The sequence below is a fragment of the Macaca mulatta genome, chromosome 19 (assembly GCF_049350105.2).
Source record: "Macaca mulatta isolate MMU2019108-1 chromosome 19, T2T-MMU8v2.0, whole genome shotgun sequence".
Taxonomy (NCBI): domain Eukaryota; kingdom Metazoa; phylum Chordata; class Mammalia; order Primates; family Cercopithecidae; genus Macaca; species Macaca mulatta.
The window spans coordinates 60,589,271-60,605,897 of NC_133424.1; the positions used below are offsets into that span (position 1 = coordinate 60,589,271).

The 16,627-nt window shown below is 49.9% G+C and overlaps 1 protein-coding gene across 9 annotated transcripts in view; it reads right to left on the minus strand.

The window, feature by feature from the left end:
- Positions 1-16,567, minus strand: part of LIG1 (DNA ligase 1) — a 50,221-nt gene extending 33,654 nt beyond the window's left edge. For 2 of the 9 annotated variants that reach the window (XM_077980518.1, XM_015124443.3), the window contains exons 1-7: positions 15,816-15,859; positions 13,137-13,230; positions 12,892-12,965; positions 9,354-9,443; positions 8,480-8,615; positions 4,161-4,287; positions 1,053-1,148 (exon numbers count right to left, since the gene is read on the minus strand). In XM_077980518.1, the coding sequence (XP_077836644.1) occupies positions 1,053-1,148; positions 4,161-4,287; positions 8,480-8,615; positions 9,354-9,443; positions 12,892-12,908 (466 nt within the window). In that variant the 5' untranslated portion in view covers positions 12,909-12,965; positions 13,137-13,230; positions 15,816-15,859. Of the gene's footprint in view, positions 1-1,052; positions 1,175-4,131; positions 4,288-8,479; positions 8,616-9,353; positions 9,444-12,891; positions 12,966-13,136; positions 13,231-15,815; positions 15,919-16,430 lie in introns of those variants that run through there. The other 7 variants (XR_013409950.1, XM_015124444.3, XM_001111346.5 and 4 more) reach the window with 6 other exon arrangements.
- Positions 16,568-16,627: the final 60 nt, after the last annotated feature.

Genomic DNA, 16,627 nt, shown 5'->3' on the forward strand with positions numbered 1-16,627 from the left:
TTTTCCAAGGAAACCCGGCGACACCTGTTGGCCACTGTATGAACTACAAGTTCGAGGTATTTCAGTTTTCAGTATTATGTCACATTCCTTGCAATGACACTGCATCTCTGCAAAGCTGGGTTTTCATAGGTTGCTGCTATAAAAATCAAGTACTATACAAAAATTAACATAAAACAGGATATGACGGTGGCAGTTTTCAATTAGATTCCACTGTTTAAGATGTTATAGAGTATCCAAGGCATTTCCCACAAGTAATTGTGGTTATTTAAGAACAAAATACAGGCTGGGTGCGGTGACTCATGCCTGTAATCCCAGGGCTTTGTGAGGCCGAGGTGGGTGGATCATGTGAGCTCAGGAGTTTGAGACCAGCCTGGTCAACATAGTGAAATCCCATCTCTACTAAAAATACAAAAATTAGCTGGGCATGGTGGTGGGTGTCTGTAATCCCAGCTACATGGGAAGCTGAGGTGGGAGAATCACTTGAGCCTGGGAGGTGGAGGCTGCAGTGAGCCCAGACTGCACCACTGTACTCTAGCCTGAGTGACAGAGTGAGACTCTGTCTCAAAAAAAAAAAAGAACAAAACACAAATATTACTTTTTTTTTTCAATGTATGTATAGTATCTACTAGATGTTTGCATATTACCACTTAATCAATAGAACTGATAAGGTATTGGCCTAGGAGCACTGTAAAAAAAATTACTAAGACATCATGGGTGCTGTGAACTAAGAAAGTTTGGGAACCTCAGCTTTATGGTAAAATTTACAAGGAAAATGAAATCATTTAGAAGAAAATAGTTTCCATTAAATAAATATAAAAACAGAAAATAAAAATGGGAAATTGTGCCTGAATTATGACTAAATTAAGATGTCCAAACAAATATATTCCACAATGTTTTCAGAACAAAATTTCCCATATTGGTAGGTGGAATTCCTGGGGTTCCTGGACACAGGCATCAAATCGGCAGTGTCCGAACATCCTGAGCTCTCAGGCCCCTGCCCTTGCGGATCCCCCACCACGCACATACACAGTTCTCTCCTCCTGGGGGCTCACCTTCCTCCTCCTTCTTCCTTTTGGCTTCTCTGTCCTCGTCCGCACTCTGCTCTTCCAGGACTTCCTGAATGGTCCGTTTCGGGAGCTGCTTCCGAGCTGGGGAGGCAAAGGGCTTGGTGTAGCTGACCTCACTGGCTTGTGTGCTCCCATCCCAGAGAGCTCAGACCCGCTGATGTCGCCCCTGGAAGGCTCTGGGCCCTCTCCCCTTCTCTGCCTGCACATAGCCACTGCCCCAGTGCAGGCCACACCCTTCAATCCCTGCTGCTTCCTGGCTGTGTGACCTTGAGCAGGTTACTTAATTTCTCTGTGCTTTGCTCTCTCACGACTGCAGAATGGAAATAATCCCCACAAGGAAACAATGATGTAATGTACTCGGCACAGTACCGATTCCAGCAGGTCCCCTGAGCTCCCCACTGCTCCCCTCAGATCTTAACTGCCTCCATGTGTTCCAGACAGCTTCCCTGGAACCTCGGAATTCTGGAAGTGGCAGGGAATAAACTAGCCCCAGGAGAAGCCCTCACCCCATGGTCAGCAGGAGTTGGTGTATCAATACCCCAGCTGCCTCACATCTCGCGGATCACTCTGGAGCATTGATACCGTCCTCCAGAGAATCCCACAAAACCAAGCTCCAGCTGCCCAGTGTGTAGCAGACCTAACGGCCCATCCCGTGTTGGCTGCTCCCCTGCCTTGAATCACCCTCTGTTCCCTGCACCTCCTAAACAAATTACTTGCATTTGGATCCCTGTTTCAGAGCTTCAGAGCCTGCTTCCAGAAGACTCTAAACTAACTAAACCTAACTAACCCTTGATGAAGAGCTCACACGAAGGCAGTTACACGCAGCTTCACTGTTATATCTCATGGTGGCCATTGCACCACCTGGTCCCTGGTCTCCCGGCCCCCAGTGGCTCCTTCAACCTTCTATCAGCATGGCAGGCACTGTCTCTCCCTGCTCAAAACCCTTCCATGATTCCACATTCTCTGCTGTATCCAGGATAAAGTCTTTTGATGTCTACCCTGATCCTACCTAATCTCTCTCCATCTGACCTTCTAACCCGTCCCACACCACATACTCCACCTTCTTTGATATCACTGCTAAACTGGGGTGTTTCCAGACACACCCAGTCATGTCACCCCTCCTGGCCTCAGCATGTGCAGTTTGAGACCCAGCTCAATGTCACTCCCTCTAAACACGATCCCCTGACACGCCCCCAGGGCCAACCTCAGCATCCACCCGGAGCTCCCAGCATGCCCTCAGCCACACTGTGACTTCCTTATGGCCACCTTTCATTCAGGCATGAACCTGCCTCCCCAGCTCACAGCCCTTCCGTGGCTCCCGGGATCTGCAGCACGAAGCCCAGGCTCCTTAGCTGGGCGTGCAAGACCTTTTCAGATCCAGCCCCCACTCTCCTCTCTAGCTCACCTCTCACCACGTGCTATTCTCAAACTTTCCCTGCTCCTCAGATCGCATCCGGTTCTCCAGAAACAAGGAAGTGGATGAGAGGCCCCAAACATGCCGTGCTGTTCCCATCTCGAGGCCTCTGCACGCGCCTTTCTTGTCTGAGAAACGTGCATCTGTCCTTTCTCAACATGGCCAACTCCAATCCATCTTCTAAGACTCGGCTCAGCCATCACCTCCCCTAGGCCGCTTGACTTCTGAGCTCCCAGAGTACCCTGCGTCACCCAGCGTCGTCCGATGGAAAGATCTGGCAAGCCATGTACGTAACCTTAAACTTTCTTGCAGCCACGTTAATAAAAAGCGGGAAAAACCAGGTTGAACTTGGTTTGAAGAATCCATGTTGCTCAACACATCTAAAATAGTATGATTCCAACATTCTTTTCTCATGCTAGGTCTTCAAAATCCAATGAACTCACTGCACATCTCCAGTTGGACACCAAATGTTTCATCGGAAACATGGTCTGTGTAGGTTTCATAAAATGTACGGCTATTCACATACCAAAGCTGTTCCAAAATTACGTGGAAAAAGTGCAGTCTTTACTCACTGAATCGCATATTATCTTTCAAATATAAATTCAGCTGAAAGGATCTAACATGAAAGATCCAGCTCCTCCGTCACACTCACCACGCTAAAGTGCTCAGCAGGCCGGACCGGACAGCAAGGGCTCACGCTGCCCTGCGTTACGTGTGGGTCTCTCGCCCTGTTCTTCCCCCACAGCAAACATCCCCATTCCCTCTTAGGACAAAGATGCTGTTCCCCAGGCTGGCTTTCCAGGACCTTCTCACCTCATTGCTCATCGTCCCCAATCCTGCCCTCTACACACCAGCACGCCAGGCCCTGAGCGGCCCCCAGGCCTTCTCAATTTATATGTTCCCTTGCCTAGCATGCTCCCCTCCTCCTTTGCTGGTTGCCTCTTCTTTGTCCTAAGAGCCTCTCTTCTGGAAGTCTCCCTTGAGCCACGGCCCCGCGCTTGTGTTCCCACATGAGCTGTGAGGCCTCCGTCTCAGCAGATAATTACAATCACAATGACCAACAATGACTGAGCCTTGACTGAGGGCTGGGCCCAGTTCTGAGCAGCTTACACGTGCTATCTTCTAACTCAGATATTTCTGTGCGGTAGGTGCTGTCATTATCATCGTCTCTACAGATAAAGCAACCTAAGCTCAGAGAAGGTCGGTCATTTGTCCCAGGTCATACAGCCAGTGGATGGTGGACCTGTGCTCTTAACCACAACACTGAGACCACCACTGTCATAAGGATGACTACCTTGGATGGAAATCCAAGCGGGGAGAAAGGCAGGCGACTGGCCGGTGTGGTGACTCATGCCTGTAATACCAGCATTTTGGGAGGCTGAGGTGGGTGGATCACCTGAGGTCACGAGTTCGAGACCAACCTGGCCAACAAAGTGAAACCCCGTCTCTACTAAAAATATAAAAATTAGTCAGGCACGGTGGCACGCTCCTGTAATCCCAGCTACTCAGGAAGCTGAGGCAGGAGAATTGCTTGAACCCAGGAGGCAGAGGTTGCAGTGAGCTGAGATCTCGCCACTGTACTCCAGCCTGGGCAACAGAGCAAGACTATGTCTCAAAAAACAAACAAACAAAAAAAGAAAGGCAAGCGACTGAAGGGGCAGCGGCCCGTGTATTCTCACCTGTGCGACGCTTCGGGATCCCTGATGGGGAGCTGTCCGTGGGAGAGGTGTCAGAGAGGGAAGCGTTGTTTTCAGGAGATGTGGCAGGACGGGGCGGGGAGACCTGTGAGCAGTCCGGGGCAGGCTTCTGGAAGACGAAAGAACAGTTCTAGAGTGAGCGAGGGGAAGAGGGACTCCATTTCCCAGAAGTTGAGAGTAGAGGGGACCAAAACCTCCTGTGTTTACCCTCCTCTCTGACCCTATGGTCTCAGCCCTAACTCAGGTCTGGCCTCTTCTCACCTGGGCCATCATCCCGCCCTCCAGTGCAGGATCATGGTCCCATCAAGGACCCCCCATAGCGCTTCTGTTTCCTGCAGTAACAGAATCTTCGATTCTCCTGCCTCAGTCTCCCGAGTAGCTGGGACTACAGGCCTGCACCACCATGCCTGGCTAATTTTTGTATTTTGAGTAGAGACGGGGTTTCACTACGTTGGCCAGCTCTACACAACGGGATGTCAGGGGAAATGATATACACCTCTTTGTATAGTTTTTTTTTGAGACAGGGTCTCGCTCTGTCGCCCAGGCTGGAGTGCAGTGGCGCGATCTCGGCTCGCTGCAATCTCCGCCTCCCAGGTCCAAGGAATTCTCCTGCCTCAGCCTCCCGAGCAGCTAGGATAACACGTGCATGGCACCACGCCCAGCTAATTTTTGTATTTTTTATAGAGATGGGGTTTCACCATGTTGACCAGGCTGGTCTCGAACTCCTGAGCTCAAACGATCCTCCCGCCTTGGCCTCCAGAACACTGAAAATACAGGCATGAGCCACCATGCCCAACCTTCTCTCCATATAGATTGGATGTTTGTTCCCTCCAGGCCGCGTGTTGCAATCTGGTCTCCAATGTTGGAGGTATGACATGGTGGGAGGCATTTGGGTCACGTGGGCAGATCCCTCATGAATGGCTCGTACCCTCCTTGTGGGAGGAACCAAACTCTCCCTCTACTGGTTCACATGAGGGCTGTGGTTTAAAATGCCTCTCTCGCCATGTGACACACCTGCTCCTCCTCCACCTTCCACCGTGACTGGAAGCATCTTGAGGCCCAGGAGCAGATGCTGGCATTATCCTTTTTGTACAGCCTGCAGGACCGTGGGCCAAAATCAACCTCTTTATAAACTAACTGCTCTCAAGTATTCCTTTATAGCAATACGAAATGGACTAACATGCATTTCTTGGTTCAAATAACATCCACTTAATGTTGACTGGGTGCCCTCCTCTTCCTGTTGGTGGAATATGGATGTTCACAGGGACAAGGGCATCTACAGAGAGCAGACGACAGCACAGAGGAAGCCTGGGCCTCTCACCCTGTGAGACTGTCACATGAATCCTGGACTCTGCACTCATGAGTGAGAAAAATAAGTTTGCATCTTGCCTGAGCCACTGCTACTGTGTCTCGGTTTCAATCACTCACCTCTCTTCTTACAGGACCCTGTGCCAGTTATTAAGTGATTTTCTCTCAGCTCCAAACCTGTCACTGTCCAGTCTCCCTCGTGATGCCAGGACTGGGACTCCACAAATCTCCTTCTTGCCCTGGCACCACCTCGGCATCAGGCAGTGCCAATGGAGGGAACTAGAGGGCACTGCATGATTGGAGACATAGCCGGCTTCTCTCCACCTGGGGGCTCAGCTGCTGGATCCCACTGAGTTTTTTCTAACACTCACGGGGCTTGCCACGTGGTACCTGATCAGAGACACTGGCATCTCCCACCCAGTGCTCCCTTCCTAAAAGATCAGAGTTCCAGGCTCTTGAGGCACCTTCTCTAAGCTCAGAGACCTGCCAGCAGTCCCGCCACAGAGGTGTGAATTTCAGCTCCAAAGCCACAGGGACGGTCGCTGCACCTGGCAGTTGCTACCTCCATGATGCCTTAGAGTTAGTTCTCTCTTTACCCCTTCAGTTACCTATTTAACAACTGCACACCTAATGACCATCCTTTAAACTCCCTCTGTTCAAATCACTGGTATGGTTTCTGGTTCCCATTGAGACCCTGATGGAGAGAGAGGTCTCAGAGAATTTTTTTTTTTTTTTGAGATGGAGTCTCACCCTGTTTTTCAGGCTGGAGTGCAGTGGCACGATCTCGGCTCACCACAACCTCCGCCTCCGGGTTCAAGCGATTCTCCTGCCTCAGTCTCCTGAATAGCTGGGACTACAGGCCCATGCCACCGTGCCTGGCTAATTTTTGTATTTTAGTAGAGACAGGGTTTCACTATGTTGGCCAGGTTGGTCTCAAACTCCTGACCTCATGATCCACCCGCCTCAGCCTCCCAGTGCTGGGATTACAAGCGTGAGCCACCGCGCCTGGCCAGAGGTATATTTTAAACACAGCCCAGGACTAAACGAGCTCTGCCTCTCTTCTGCCCAAAACTCTTCCTAGCTCCCCAGAAGCCTCAGGGTAAAGTCCAAGCTCCAAAAGAGATCTCTGTCCTAATACCTGGAACCTGGGCGTATGTTAGGTTACATGGCAAAGAGTAATTGAGGTTGCTAATCGGTGGACCTTCCGACAGCAGGATTATCCTGGACTATCCAGGTGGGCCTGATACAGGCACAGGGGCCTTCAAAGTGGAAGAGGGTGGCAGGAGAGGAAAGTCAGGGTGAGACGTGGCCACAGAAGAAAGGCACAGAAGGAGGCAATGCCACGTGCTTTTTTTTTTTTTTTGAGACGGAGTCTCGCTGTGCTGCCCAGTCTGGAGTGCAGTGGCGTGATCTCGGCTCACTGCAAGCTCCGCCTCCCGGGTTCACGCCATTCTCCTGCCTCAGCCTCCCGAGTAGCTGGGACTACAGGTGCCCGCCACCACGCCCAGATAATTTTTTATATTTTCAATAGAGATGGGGTTTCACCGTGTTAGCCAGGATGGTCTCCATCTCCTGACCTCGTGATCCGCCCACCTTGGCCTCCCAAAGTGCTGGGATTACACGCATGAGCCACCGCGCCCGGCCCTCTTGCTTTGGAAGTGGAGAAAAGGGGATCTCTGGTGGCTGCAAAAGGCAATTCCTGGATTCTCCTCTAGAGCCCCCAGAAATGAACGTAGACCTGCTGACACCTTGATTTTAGCCCGGTGCAACCCATTTCAGACTCACGACTCCCAAACCGTAAGACAATAAACTGGCATTGTTTGAAGCCAGTTTGTGGTCAATTGTTACAGCAGCAAATGGGAAGCTAATATAGGTGGTGAGGAAAGTTTCGCTGAGAAAGTGATATCTGAGCAAAGCATGGAAGAAAGCAGGGGACTGAGCCAGGTGTGTATCTGGGAAAGAGAGTTTTAGGCTGGGAAAAGAGGTAGCGGCCCAGAGGTGGAAGTGCACGCGGTGGGTGTGGAAAGCCAGGACGGAGCGAGCTGAGGAAGAGCTGTCGATGCAGCTGCAGATGTGATGGGCAGGGGGAAGCGAGGAGGAGCAGGAGGGGCCTGGTAGGTTTCCACAAGGCCTGGCTTTGGCCTGTAGTGGTAATACCAGGGGGTTTGGGCGGGGAGTCACAGGACCTGACCTCACCACTGACAGAATAAGCAGCTCTGTGCTTTGGACATCATCCACAAAGCAATGAACAAGCATTAAATGACTTAAACAGGGGAAGAGAGTGATCCAATGTTTTTGGAGAAGTTAAAAAGCCCTCTGACCACAGGAGAGGCTAGATATACTTTTGAGCCCTTATTTTTTTTGTTTTATTTTTGAGGCAAGGTCTTGCTCTGTCACCCAGGCTGGAGTGCAAGTGGTACAATCGTAGTTCACTGAAGCCTTTGAACTCCTGGGCTCAAGCGATCCTCCTGCCTCAGCCTCTCAAGTAGCTAGCACCACAGGCATGCGCCACCACACCTGGCTAATTTTTAAAACTTTTGTTGTAGAGATGGGGTCTCACTATGTTGCCCAGCCTGGTCTGGAACTCCTGGCCTCAAGTGATCCTCCCATGATGGCCTCCCAAAGTGCTGGGATCACAGACATAAACCATTGCGCTGGGTCTTGAGCCCTTACTTTACATCAGGCACTATTCTCAGATCTGTAGGTAAATGAACTCATTTCACCTTCCCAGTCACCCTATGAGGAAGGCATTATCAGGAGCTGCACGTTACAGGTGAGGCACCCAAGACGTAACTTGGTGAAGGAGGCCACCCAAGGCCCTAGGGCAGGGGCAATTAGGACCAGGCCGTCTGCACCCAACACAACCAGGAAACACATCCACCTCTCCCGGGCAATTTCTCCAGAATCCTCCTCAACAGCTGCTGCGCTCTGTTCCAAAGGCTAATGGGAATTAGTTTCTTTGGGTAAAAATGGGCAGGCTGATGGGGACCTACCTGGCCTTTAGCAGGGCTAAGGGCTTCATCCTCCTCTTCCCCTTCGCTGCCCAGGACCCGGGCCGCCTTCCTGCCTGGCCTCTTCACTGGAGAGTCACTCTCGGACACCACTCCATTCCACTCCTTCAGTGCCGCCCTGGAAGGTGGGGAAATGGGGGTGTAAAGGGGCGACTACAGCAGGCAGAGTGGGGTCACTGCTCACAAACACCCTGGTTTCTTTGCTGTTTCCTTTCCTTCCTTTCAAGCATCCAATGAACATTCTCTAGTTGCCTCCTCAGCAAATCTCATCATTTCATCCATTAATGCATCCATCCACCTGCCCACTCATCCACTCACCCACCCATCACACATCTCTGGAGACCTCCGGAGTGTCTGTCCTGTGATGGGTGATGCTGAAGAGCAAATGGAGTCCCTGCCTAAGGCTCCATTGGTCTCCAGCATCTATTGGGAAACTTCTTTTTTTCTAAGATGGAGTTTCGCTCAGTCACCCAGGTTGGAGTGCAGTGAGCCGAGATCACGCCATTGTACTCCAGCCTGGGCAAGAGCGAGACTCCGTCTCAAAAAAAAAAAAAAGACTATCGCTTCTTCTTAGATGAGAGAGCATTAAGATGTGGCCAGTGGCCAGCTTCTCTGCATCATGGAGAATGTCTGGTTGTAGAACGAAGCCAAGACCTGCAGAAACAGACCAACGGACGACTCCGAGGCCCTGGATCCAGCTGTGCCTGCAGCTGCTCTTGCTCTTGGACTTCCAGCTGCCTGGCTGAAGAAATCTTTCGGGTCCCAAGACATTTTGCATTAGGTCTGTACACTCACAACCAAGAGAATCCTGACTGCTAAAGGAAAAAATTCACCATATTCCAGCCCTGTGACATACTTCGGAGGGGGCTCCGTCTCTCTGCTGCCGTTGGATGCCTCCTTCTCAGGCTTCTTCGCTTTACCCTCTTTCTTGGGGTGGAAGAATGACCTAGAGGAGCATAAAAGGGGATTAAAAAAGGAGAACAACAGCACCAATACCCTGCCTATCTCTGCTGCATTCTATAACTTCTAATACCATTTCCCATCTCAGCACATAACAGAGAATTTCAAACAAGCCCTTTAACCTAACAACCTAACTGATAAGGAAACTCAGACTCAGACAGAGGAGGCAACACTGTACTTATTTTTCTGCCCTTACTTTTTGCAAGATACGATACATCCCAAGTTTCACTCAACAAATATCAACTAAGCACTTTTTAACTTTTTTTTTTTTTTTTTTTTTGAGACAGAGTCTCGCTCTGTTGCCCAGGCTGGAGTGCAGTGGCATGATCTCAGCTCACTGCAAGCTCTGCCTCCCCAGTTACAGCAATTTTCCTGCCTCAGTCTCCCGAGTAGCTGGGATTACAGGTGCCCGCCACAACGCCTGGCTAATTTTTTTTATATTTTTGGTAGAGATGGGTTTTCTCCATGTTGGCCAGGCTGGTCTCAAATGCCTGACCTCAAGTGATCTGCCCACCTCGGCCTCCCAAAGTGTTGGGATTATAGGCATGAGCCACCACACCCAGCCTAAAAAAATTTTTTTTTCTAGATGGAGTTTTCACTCTTGTTGCCCAGGCTGGAGTGCAGTGGCGTAATCTTGACTCACTGCAACCTATGTCTCCTGGGTTCAAGCAATTCTCCTGCCTCAGCCTCCTGAGTAGCTGGGATTACAGGCAGCCACCACCAAACCTGGCTATTTTTTTTTTTTTTATTTAGTAGAGATGGGGTTTCACCATGTTGGTCAGGCTGGTCTCGAACTTCTGACCTCAGGTGATCCACCTGCCTCCCAAAGTGCTGGGATTACAGGCGTGAGCCACTGTGCCCGGCCTAACCAAGCACTTACTATGTGCCAGGGCCTATTCTGGGCCTGAGGGGTTTGGCGGTGACCTAGACACATGAAGTTCCTGCCTTCAAGCAGCTGACACTCTGGTGAAGGACACAAATAGTAAGCAAACAACTAAATATAAAATGTTGGGGCCGGGCACGGTAGCTCACGCCTGTAATCCCAGCACTTTGAGGAAGCCGAGGTGGGTGGATCATGAGGCCAGGAGATCAAGACCATCCTGGCTAACATGGTGAAACCCCGTCTCTACTAAAAATACAGAAACAAAATTAGCTGGGCGTGGTGGCGGGCGCCTGTGGTCCCAGCTACTTGGGAGGCTGAGGCAGGAGAATGGCATGAACCTGGGAGGCGGAGCTTGCAGTGAGCCGAGATCCGCCACTGCACTCCAGCCTGGGCGACGGAGCGAGACTCCGTCTCAAAAGAAATGTTGGAAGGCGTGCAGTGCTCTGAAAAATATAAATAAAGTAAGGCACTTTCCAACTAACTCATTGGAGATTGCCTAGAAGGGGGCTTCTTCCTGAGAACAGAGTGCTGAGAGGAAAACTAGGAACTTTCCAGTGGAGAGGTCTGGCCAGCACTCCCCTAACCAAGCGATGAAGGTTAGCTTCACCAGCGATGTCACAGGAACCTCATATGCGCCTGACGCCAGCCAGCATCTTTCGGTGGTATCTTTCCAAAAGCCCATAACCCTAGTGTAATTATGAGAATAACACTGCACATACCAACACCGGGGACAGTTCTACAGGATACCTGTTCAGTATTCCCCAAGATTGACAAACGTCGTAAAAAACAAGGAAACTCTGAGAAACTGCCACCCAGAGGAGACTGAGATGTGATGATTAAATGCAATATGGTACCCTGAATTGAACTCTGGAATAGAAAAGGACATTTAAAACAAAAAAAAAAAAATCTGGTGAAACCTGAATAATAAAATACAGAGTTGAGTTAAGAGTAATGTACTGACGCTGGTTCCTCAGTGGTGAGAAATGGATCGTAGTAATGTATGATCGTAGTAATGTATGATCGTAGTAATGTGCTGTCGGGGGGCTGTCCTACGAACTGAAGGATGTTTAGCAGCATGCCTGGCTTTTAGCCACCAGATGCCAACTGGCAATGGAAACTGGGCAAGGGTATACAGGACCTGCCTGTGCTGTCTTTGCAACTTTCCTGTAACTCTAAAATTATTCCAGAATAAGAAGCGTATTTAATCTTCTAAAAGAAAAAAAGAAAAGGAAAATCACGCAAAAGCAAGAGGACACAAAGGATCATCAGCCCTGGAGAGACAATCCCCAGATTCCTTATCACGGGAGAAAAATGGAACTCAGGATTTGCGTAAGCCACTCACTACCTCCCAGATTTCTGGGACGGATGCCCAGGTCTGGGTCTCTCTACCATCCACTTTCTCCTACTGGTAACAGCCCCTCCGTTTTCCTCTTGGGATACTTCTTACCCCACACTCTCTCAGCACGCACGATTTGAGTGCACTAGCTCTTTTGCTCGTGACCGGGGTGGACACGTGACTCAGGCTGCATCCCCGTGGCCGGTTCAGGGAAAGGTATGTGGCCCGAGCTGGGCCAGTGAAACTGGGCTCTAACACCCTCTTTCCACGGGGAGGCTAACCAGGGGAGAGCCTGCCTGAGGGTGAGGACAACCTCAAGGACAGCAGAGCTGAACAATGGAGAGAGACAGATTCCCAGGGAGAAAGTTTTGGCAATTGGATGGAACCAAGCCTGAGGCTGTTTACTCCAGCAGGTTTCAATGACAGAAGTCAAGTCACGCCCTTTCTTGTCTTCCTGAAGCCAGACTGCATTAACACGAGGTTTCTCAACCTAGACACTACTGACGTTAGGCCTGATGGTTCTGTGTTTTCGGGGGGCTGTCCTACGAACTGAAGGATGTTTAGCAGCATGCCTGGCTTTTAACCACTAGATGCCAATGGCAAACCCTGTGTCCCTAGGTTGTAACAACCAAAAATATCTCCAGACACTGGCTGGGCGCAGCGGCTCACGCCTGGAATCCTAGCGCTTTGGGAGGCTGAGGCAGGCAGATCACGAGGTCAGGAGTTCCAGACCAGCCTGACCAACATGGTGAAACCCTGAAAATACAAAAATTAGCTGGGTGTGGTGGCGCGCACCTGTAATCCCAGCTACTCAGGAGGCTGAGGCAGGAGAATCGCTTGAACCCGGGAAGCGGAGGTTGCAGTGAGCCGAGACTGTGCCACTGCACTCCAGCCTGGGTGACACAGCGAGACTCTATCTCAAAAAAAAAGAAATATCCAGACACTGCCAGATGTTACCTGGGGAGCAAAACTGCTGCTGACTGAGAACCGCTGGGTTGGGTTTCTGTTCCTTGCAACTAAAAAGAGTGGTTCAATACACCATCTTCCATATCCCACGGCTCATTTTCCTTACTACTTGACTCCTGGAAATTCCAACTCAAAATCTAACGTAAGGATTTGTTTGTTTGGTTTCTTGGGGGTTTTTTGGTACAGATTTACGGAAAGAAACAGAGAACTTGGAGAATGAAAGACTCAGGGGCAAGGGAGAGTCCTCACATGATACTTCGCTGCATGTTGGCGCCAGAATTCTCCCTTCCTGTCCAGCACTTTTCTTCGTCTGTCAGCTGCTCCTGGAACGGAAATCCAAACGCTTGTTGAGGTGACTGGTTGTGCAGAGATCCAAACACATAAAACCCTTTCTTTAAGAAAAAAAAAAAAAAAAAAACCTAGAAACATGAATTTTCCCTTTAAGAAGAAACTCCTGTTTTTATGAACCAAAATAATTCGCTAGTGAGACTTACTGGTGAAGAACAACACTTCCAAATCAGAGATTAAGAGGCCTCCTTTACCGTAAGAAGACTGTTTTTCATCTAATATGAAGAATAGACTGAGGACCTGAAATGGGTTTTTTTGAAGTTTAAAGGTTAGTGAAAAATTGTTTTAAGGTGATGACATAATTCCCTAAAACAACTGTGGAAGCTTATAAAATTATACCCGCTGGTGTACATAAATTAGCTGTTGGGCAATTTCTAAGTTATGCTGTTATTTCAAGCAAAGGGCAGAATATCACAAGGTGTGTGCTACTGTACTGTGTAAAAAAGAAAGACTATAGGCCAGGCACGGTAGCTCACGCCTGTCATCCCAGCACTTTGGGAGGCCATGGTGGATGGATCACCTGAGGTCAGGAGTTCAAGACCAGCCTGGCTAACATGGCAATACCCTATCTCTACTAAAAATACAAAAATTAGCCAGGCGCAGTGGCGAGCGCCTGTAATCCCAGCTACTCTGGAGGCTGAGGCAGGAGAATCGCTTGAACCCGGAAGGCGAAGGCTGCAGTGAGCCAAGATTGTGCTACTGCACTCCAGTCTGGACAAGAGTGAAACTCCATCTCGAAAAAAAAAGAAAAAGAAAAAGAAAAAAAAAGAAAGACTGTAAATGTATCCACATATCTTGTATATACACAGAGCATCTCTGTTGGAAGACAAAAAACTGGTGATGCTGTCGCCTGAGGAGGTACAGACATTGGAGGGAGATATTTTTAACACGCATGCTTTTGCAGGCAGAACAATCAGAATCCATTACCCCTTCAAAATATATTTTTAAAAATTAAATACTTTTTTAAAAAGTCTTTTTTTTTAATGAAATCAATAACAGTCACTGGGGCTTCCACAGTTTAGAGTAACGCTAATGAAAGGGTTCCTAGGCCGGGCGTGGTAGCTCACGCCTATAATCCCAGCACTTTGGGAGGCCGAGGTGGGTGGATCACTTGAGGTCAGGAGTTCGAGAGCAAGACTCCATCTCAAAAAGAAAAAACAAACAAACAAACAAAAAACAAACTCAGCAACTTCCAAACAAGGTTTCTCAGGGCTAGCTGGGGAGCAGGAAGTATGCAATGCTTCAACCAAACAGTTCACAAAGAAAGCAGGTTAGGGACTTAGACACCAAAATCCTGAGGGCAAAGGAGAAAACTATTATGACCACTACTGAGCACTCACCTGGCTAGGTACTTTACATTCTCAATTATACCGACTCTCCACAACAACTCTGTTACAGAAACTAAGGCCCAGAGGGGTTTTTAAAGGAACTTAACCTGCATCTCTACTACCTTCCGCCCCAGGTGTCTGCCTGCTCCACAGCTCACCTCTTAACCACCAGACTGAGTTGCAAGGGAAGGAGAAAGAAACAAGAGTTTACTGGGAAGCCTGCTCTATGCCTGACATGCTGATCACATTCTCAAATACCCTCAATCCTCAAGTCAGCCCTCCAAGACAGGTGTGATCATCCCCACCTCACAGATGAAGGCACTGAGGACAGGGGGACACAGCTGGGGTTCAGGCAAGGCTTCAAACCCCGGTGTGGCTGGCTCCAAAGCCCATGTTCCTTCCTCCTTACCACGGTACTCAAGGCTGGCTTCTCAACTCCATGTACTGCTGAGTTTGGGGGAAACAAACTGGTTGATGCCTCTGGAGGACCACCTGCCACCTCTATCAGAATGGCAACCTCACTTCTGTGTATTTGGCCCACAGAGACCCTCACAGGTGGACCAAGCAGGTAACAAAGTTACCTGCTGCAGCACCAACTGTAATGAGAAAAGACTGGAAACTGGTGGAATGTCTACCCTTAGGGAACCGGTTCCCTAATTACTGGAATACCATACGGTGGAATATTGTTCAGGGTTACAATGAAATGAATGATGGATAAAAGGTATGGGAATTTTTTTCAGGGGGTGATAAAAATATCCTAAAATCAATTATGGTAATAACTGCATAACTCAGTGCAAAAACTAAAAACCACTGACTTGTACACTTTAGATAGGCAAACTGTATGGTTTGTGAATTGTATCTCAATAAAGCGGTTACCAAAATGAAGAAATGACAGGAAAAATATCAAGTGAGGATGAAACAGTACTCAGTGATAAAAAGAAACAGAGCACTGATACAAGCACAACTTGGGTGGATCTCCAGGGCATTGTGCAGAGTGGAAAAAAGGTCACATCCTAATAACATATGATTCCATTTACATAACACTCTCCAAATGACAAAACTAGAGATGGTGAACACATTTGTGGTTGCCAGGGGCCTGGGGAGTTCTTATGTGGAGAGGGAACTGTTCTATATCACAATTATGATGGAGGTTACACAAATCTATACAAGGGATCAAACTGCACAGGCACACAGATACACAATCACACTCACACACACAAAAACTGGTGAAAACTGAACAGGTCTGTAATCTAGTCAACAGAACTGTACTGATGTCAATTTCCTGGTTTCGATATTGGGACTACATAAGATGTCACCATTAGGGAAAGACGGATATACTATTTTCACAACTTCCTTGAATCTATAATTATTTCAAAATAAAAAGTAAAAACAAGAGGTAAGCTCCACCCCTTTATCAAGCATACATCAGGCCAGACTTCTCCCCATTCAGATGATTCTCCATATTTTGGGGGCCCTTTACCTAGACCTGGACCTTACCAGCGACCTCTCCCTGCCGTGATCACCTCCCTCCAGTAGGGCCCACTCCTTTCAGGTGATCCTGCTGCCCGCAATTTACCCTCCTCTAGCCCCGCCCCTTTCAGATGGCCCCGCCCCCAGCACGTCCTGTCCCCAGCCAGCCCCGCCCCCCGGCACATCCCCATTTCAGGTGGCCCCGCCCACAAGCAATCTTTCCCAGGCCCCGCCCCTCAGCCCCTGCCCCTTCCAGATGGCCCCGCCCCTCGGGGGGTCGTCCTAGTTCAGGCTGGCCCCGCCCACACACAATTTTTCCCCCGGCCCCGCCCCTCAGCTCCATTTGGCCCCTCCCCCTTCCAGGTGAACTGGCCCCTCAAGGCCTCTTCTCAGAGGCCCTGTCCAACTGTCTCTATCTCTCGTCTACCCTCTACCTGGCCACTCTCCCTCTGGGGGACATCTCTCTGCACCCTCCGGCGGCCCGCAGCCCGCGCTCTTCCCTCTCCACCGCGCTCTCGGCAGCCTCAGCGTCCCCACGCCCGCTCCTCTGCAGACACCCCGACATGGCGAAGCATGGACCCCAAGCATTCGGCGCGCCCGCCGCCCTCCGTCTCCCATCTGCTCGCGGGCTACCCCACTTGCCTCGCGCTGGTCCCGCGCGCCGCTGCCCGGGCAACACACTCAGATCCGCCGGGCGCGCCTCTGTAGTCCCAAGTTCGCGCCACGGCATTCGCGCGCAGACGTCGGCGGGCGGGGGCGGGGCAGAGCCTAGGGGCGGGACCTGGGCACAGTGCGCACCGCCGCCGTCGCGCGGAGGACACTGGGAGTCGTAGTCTCCC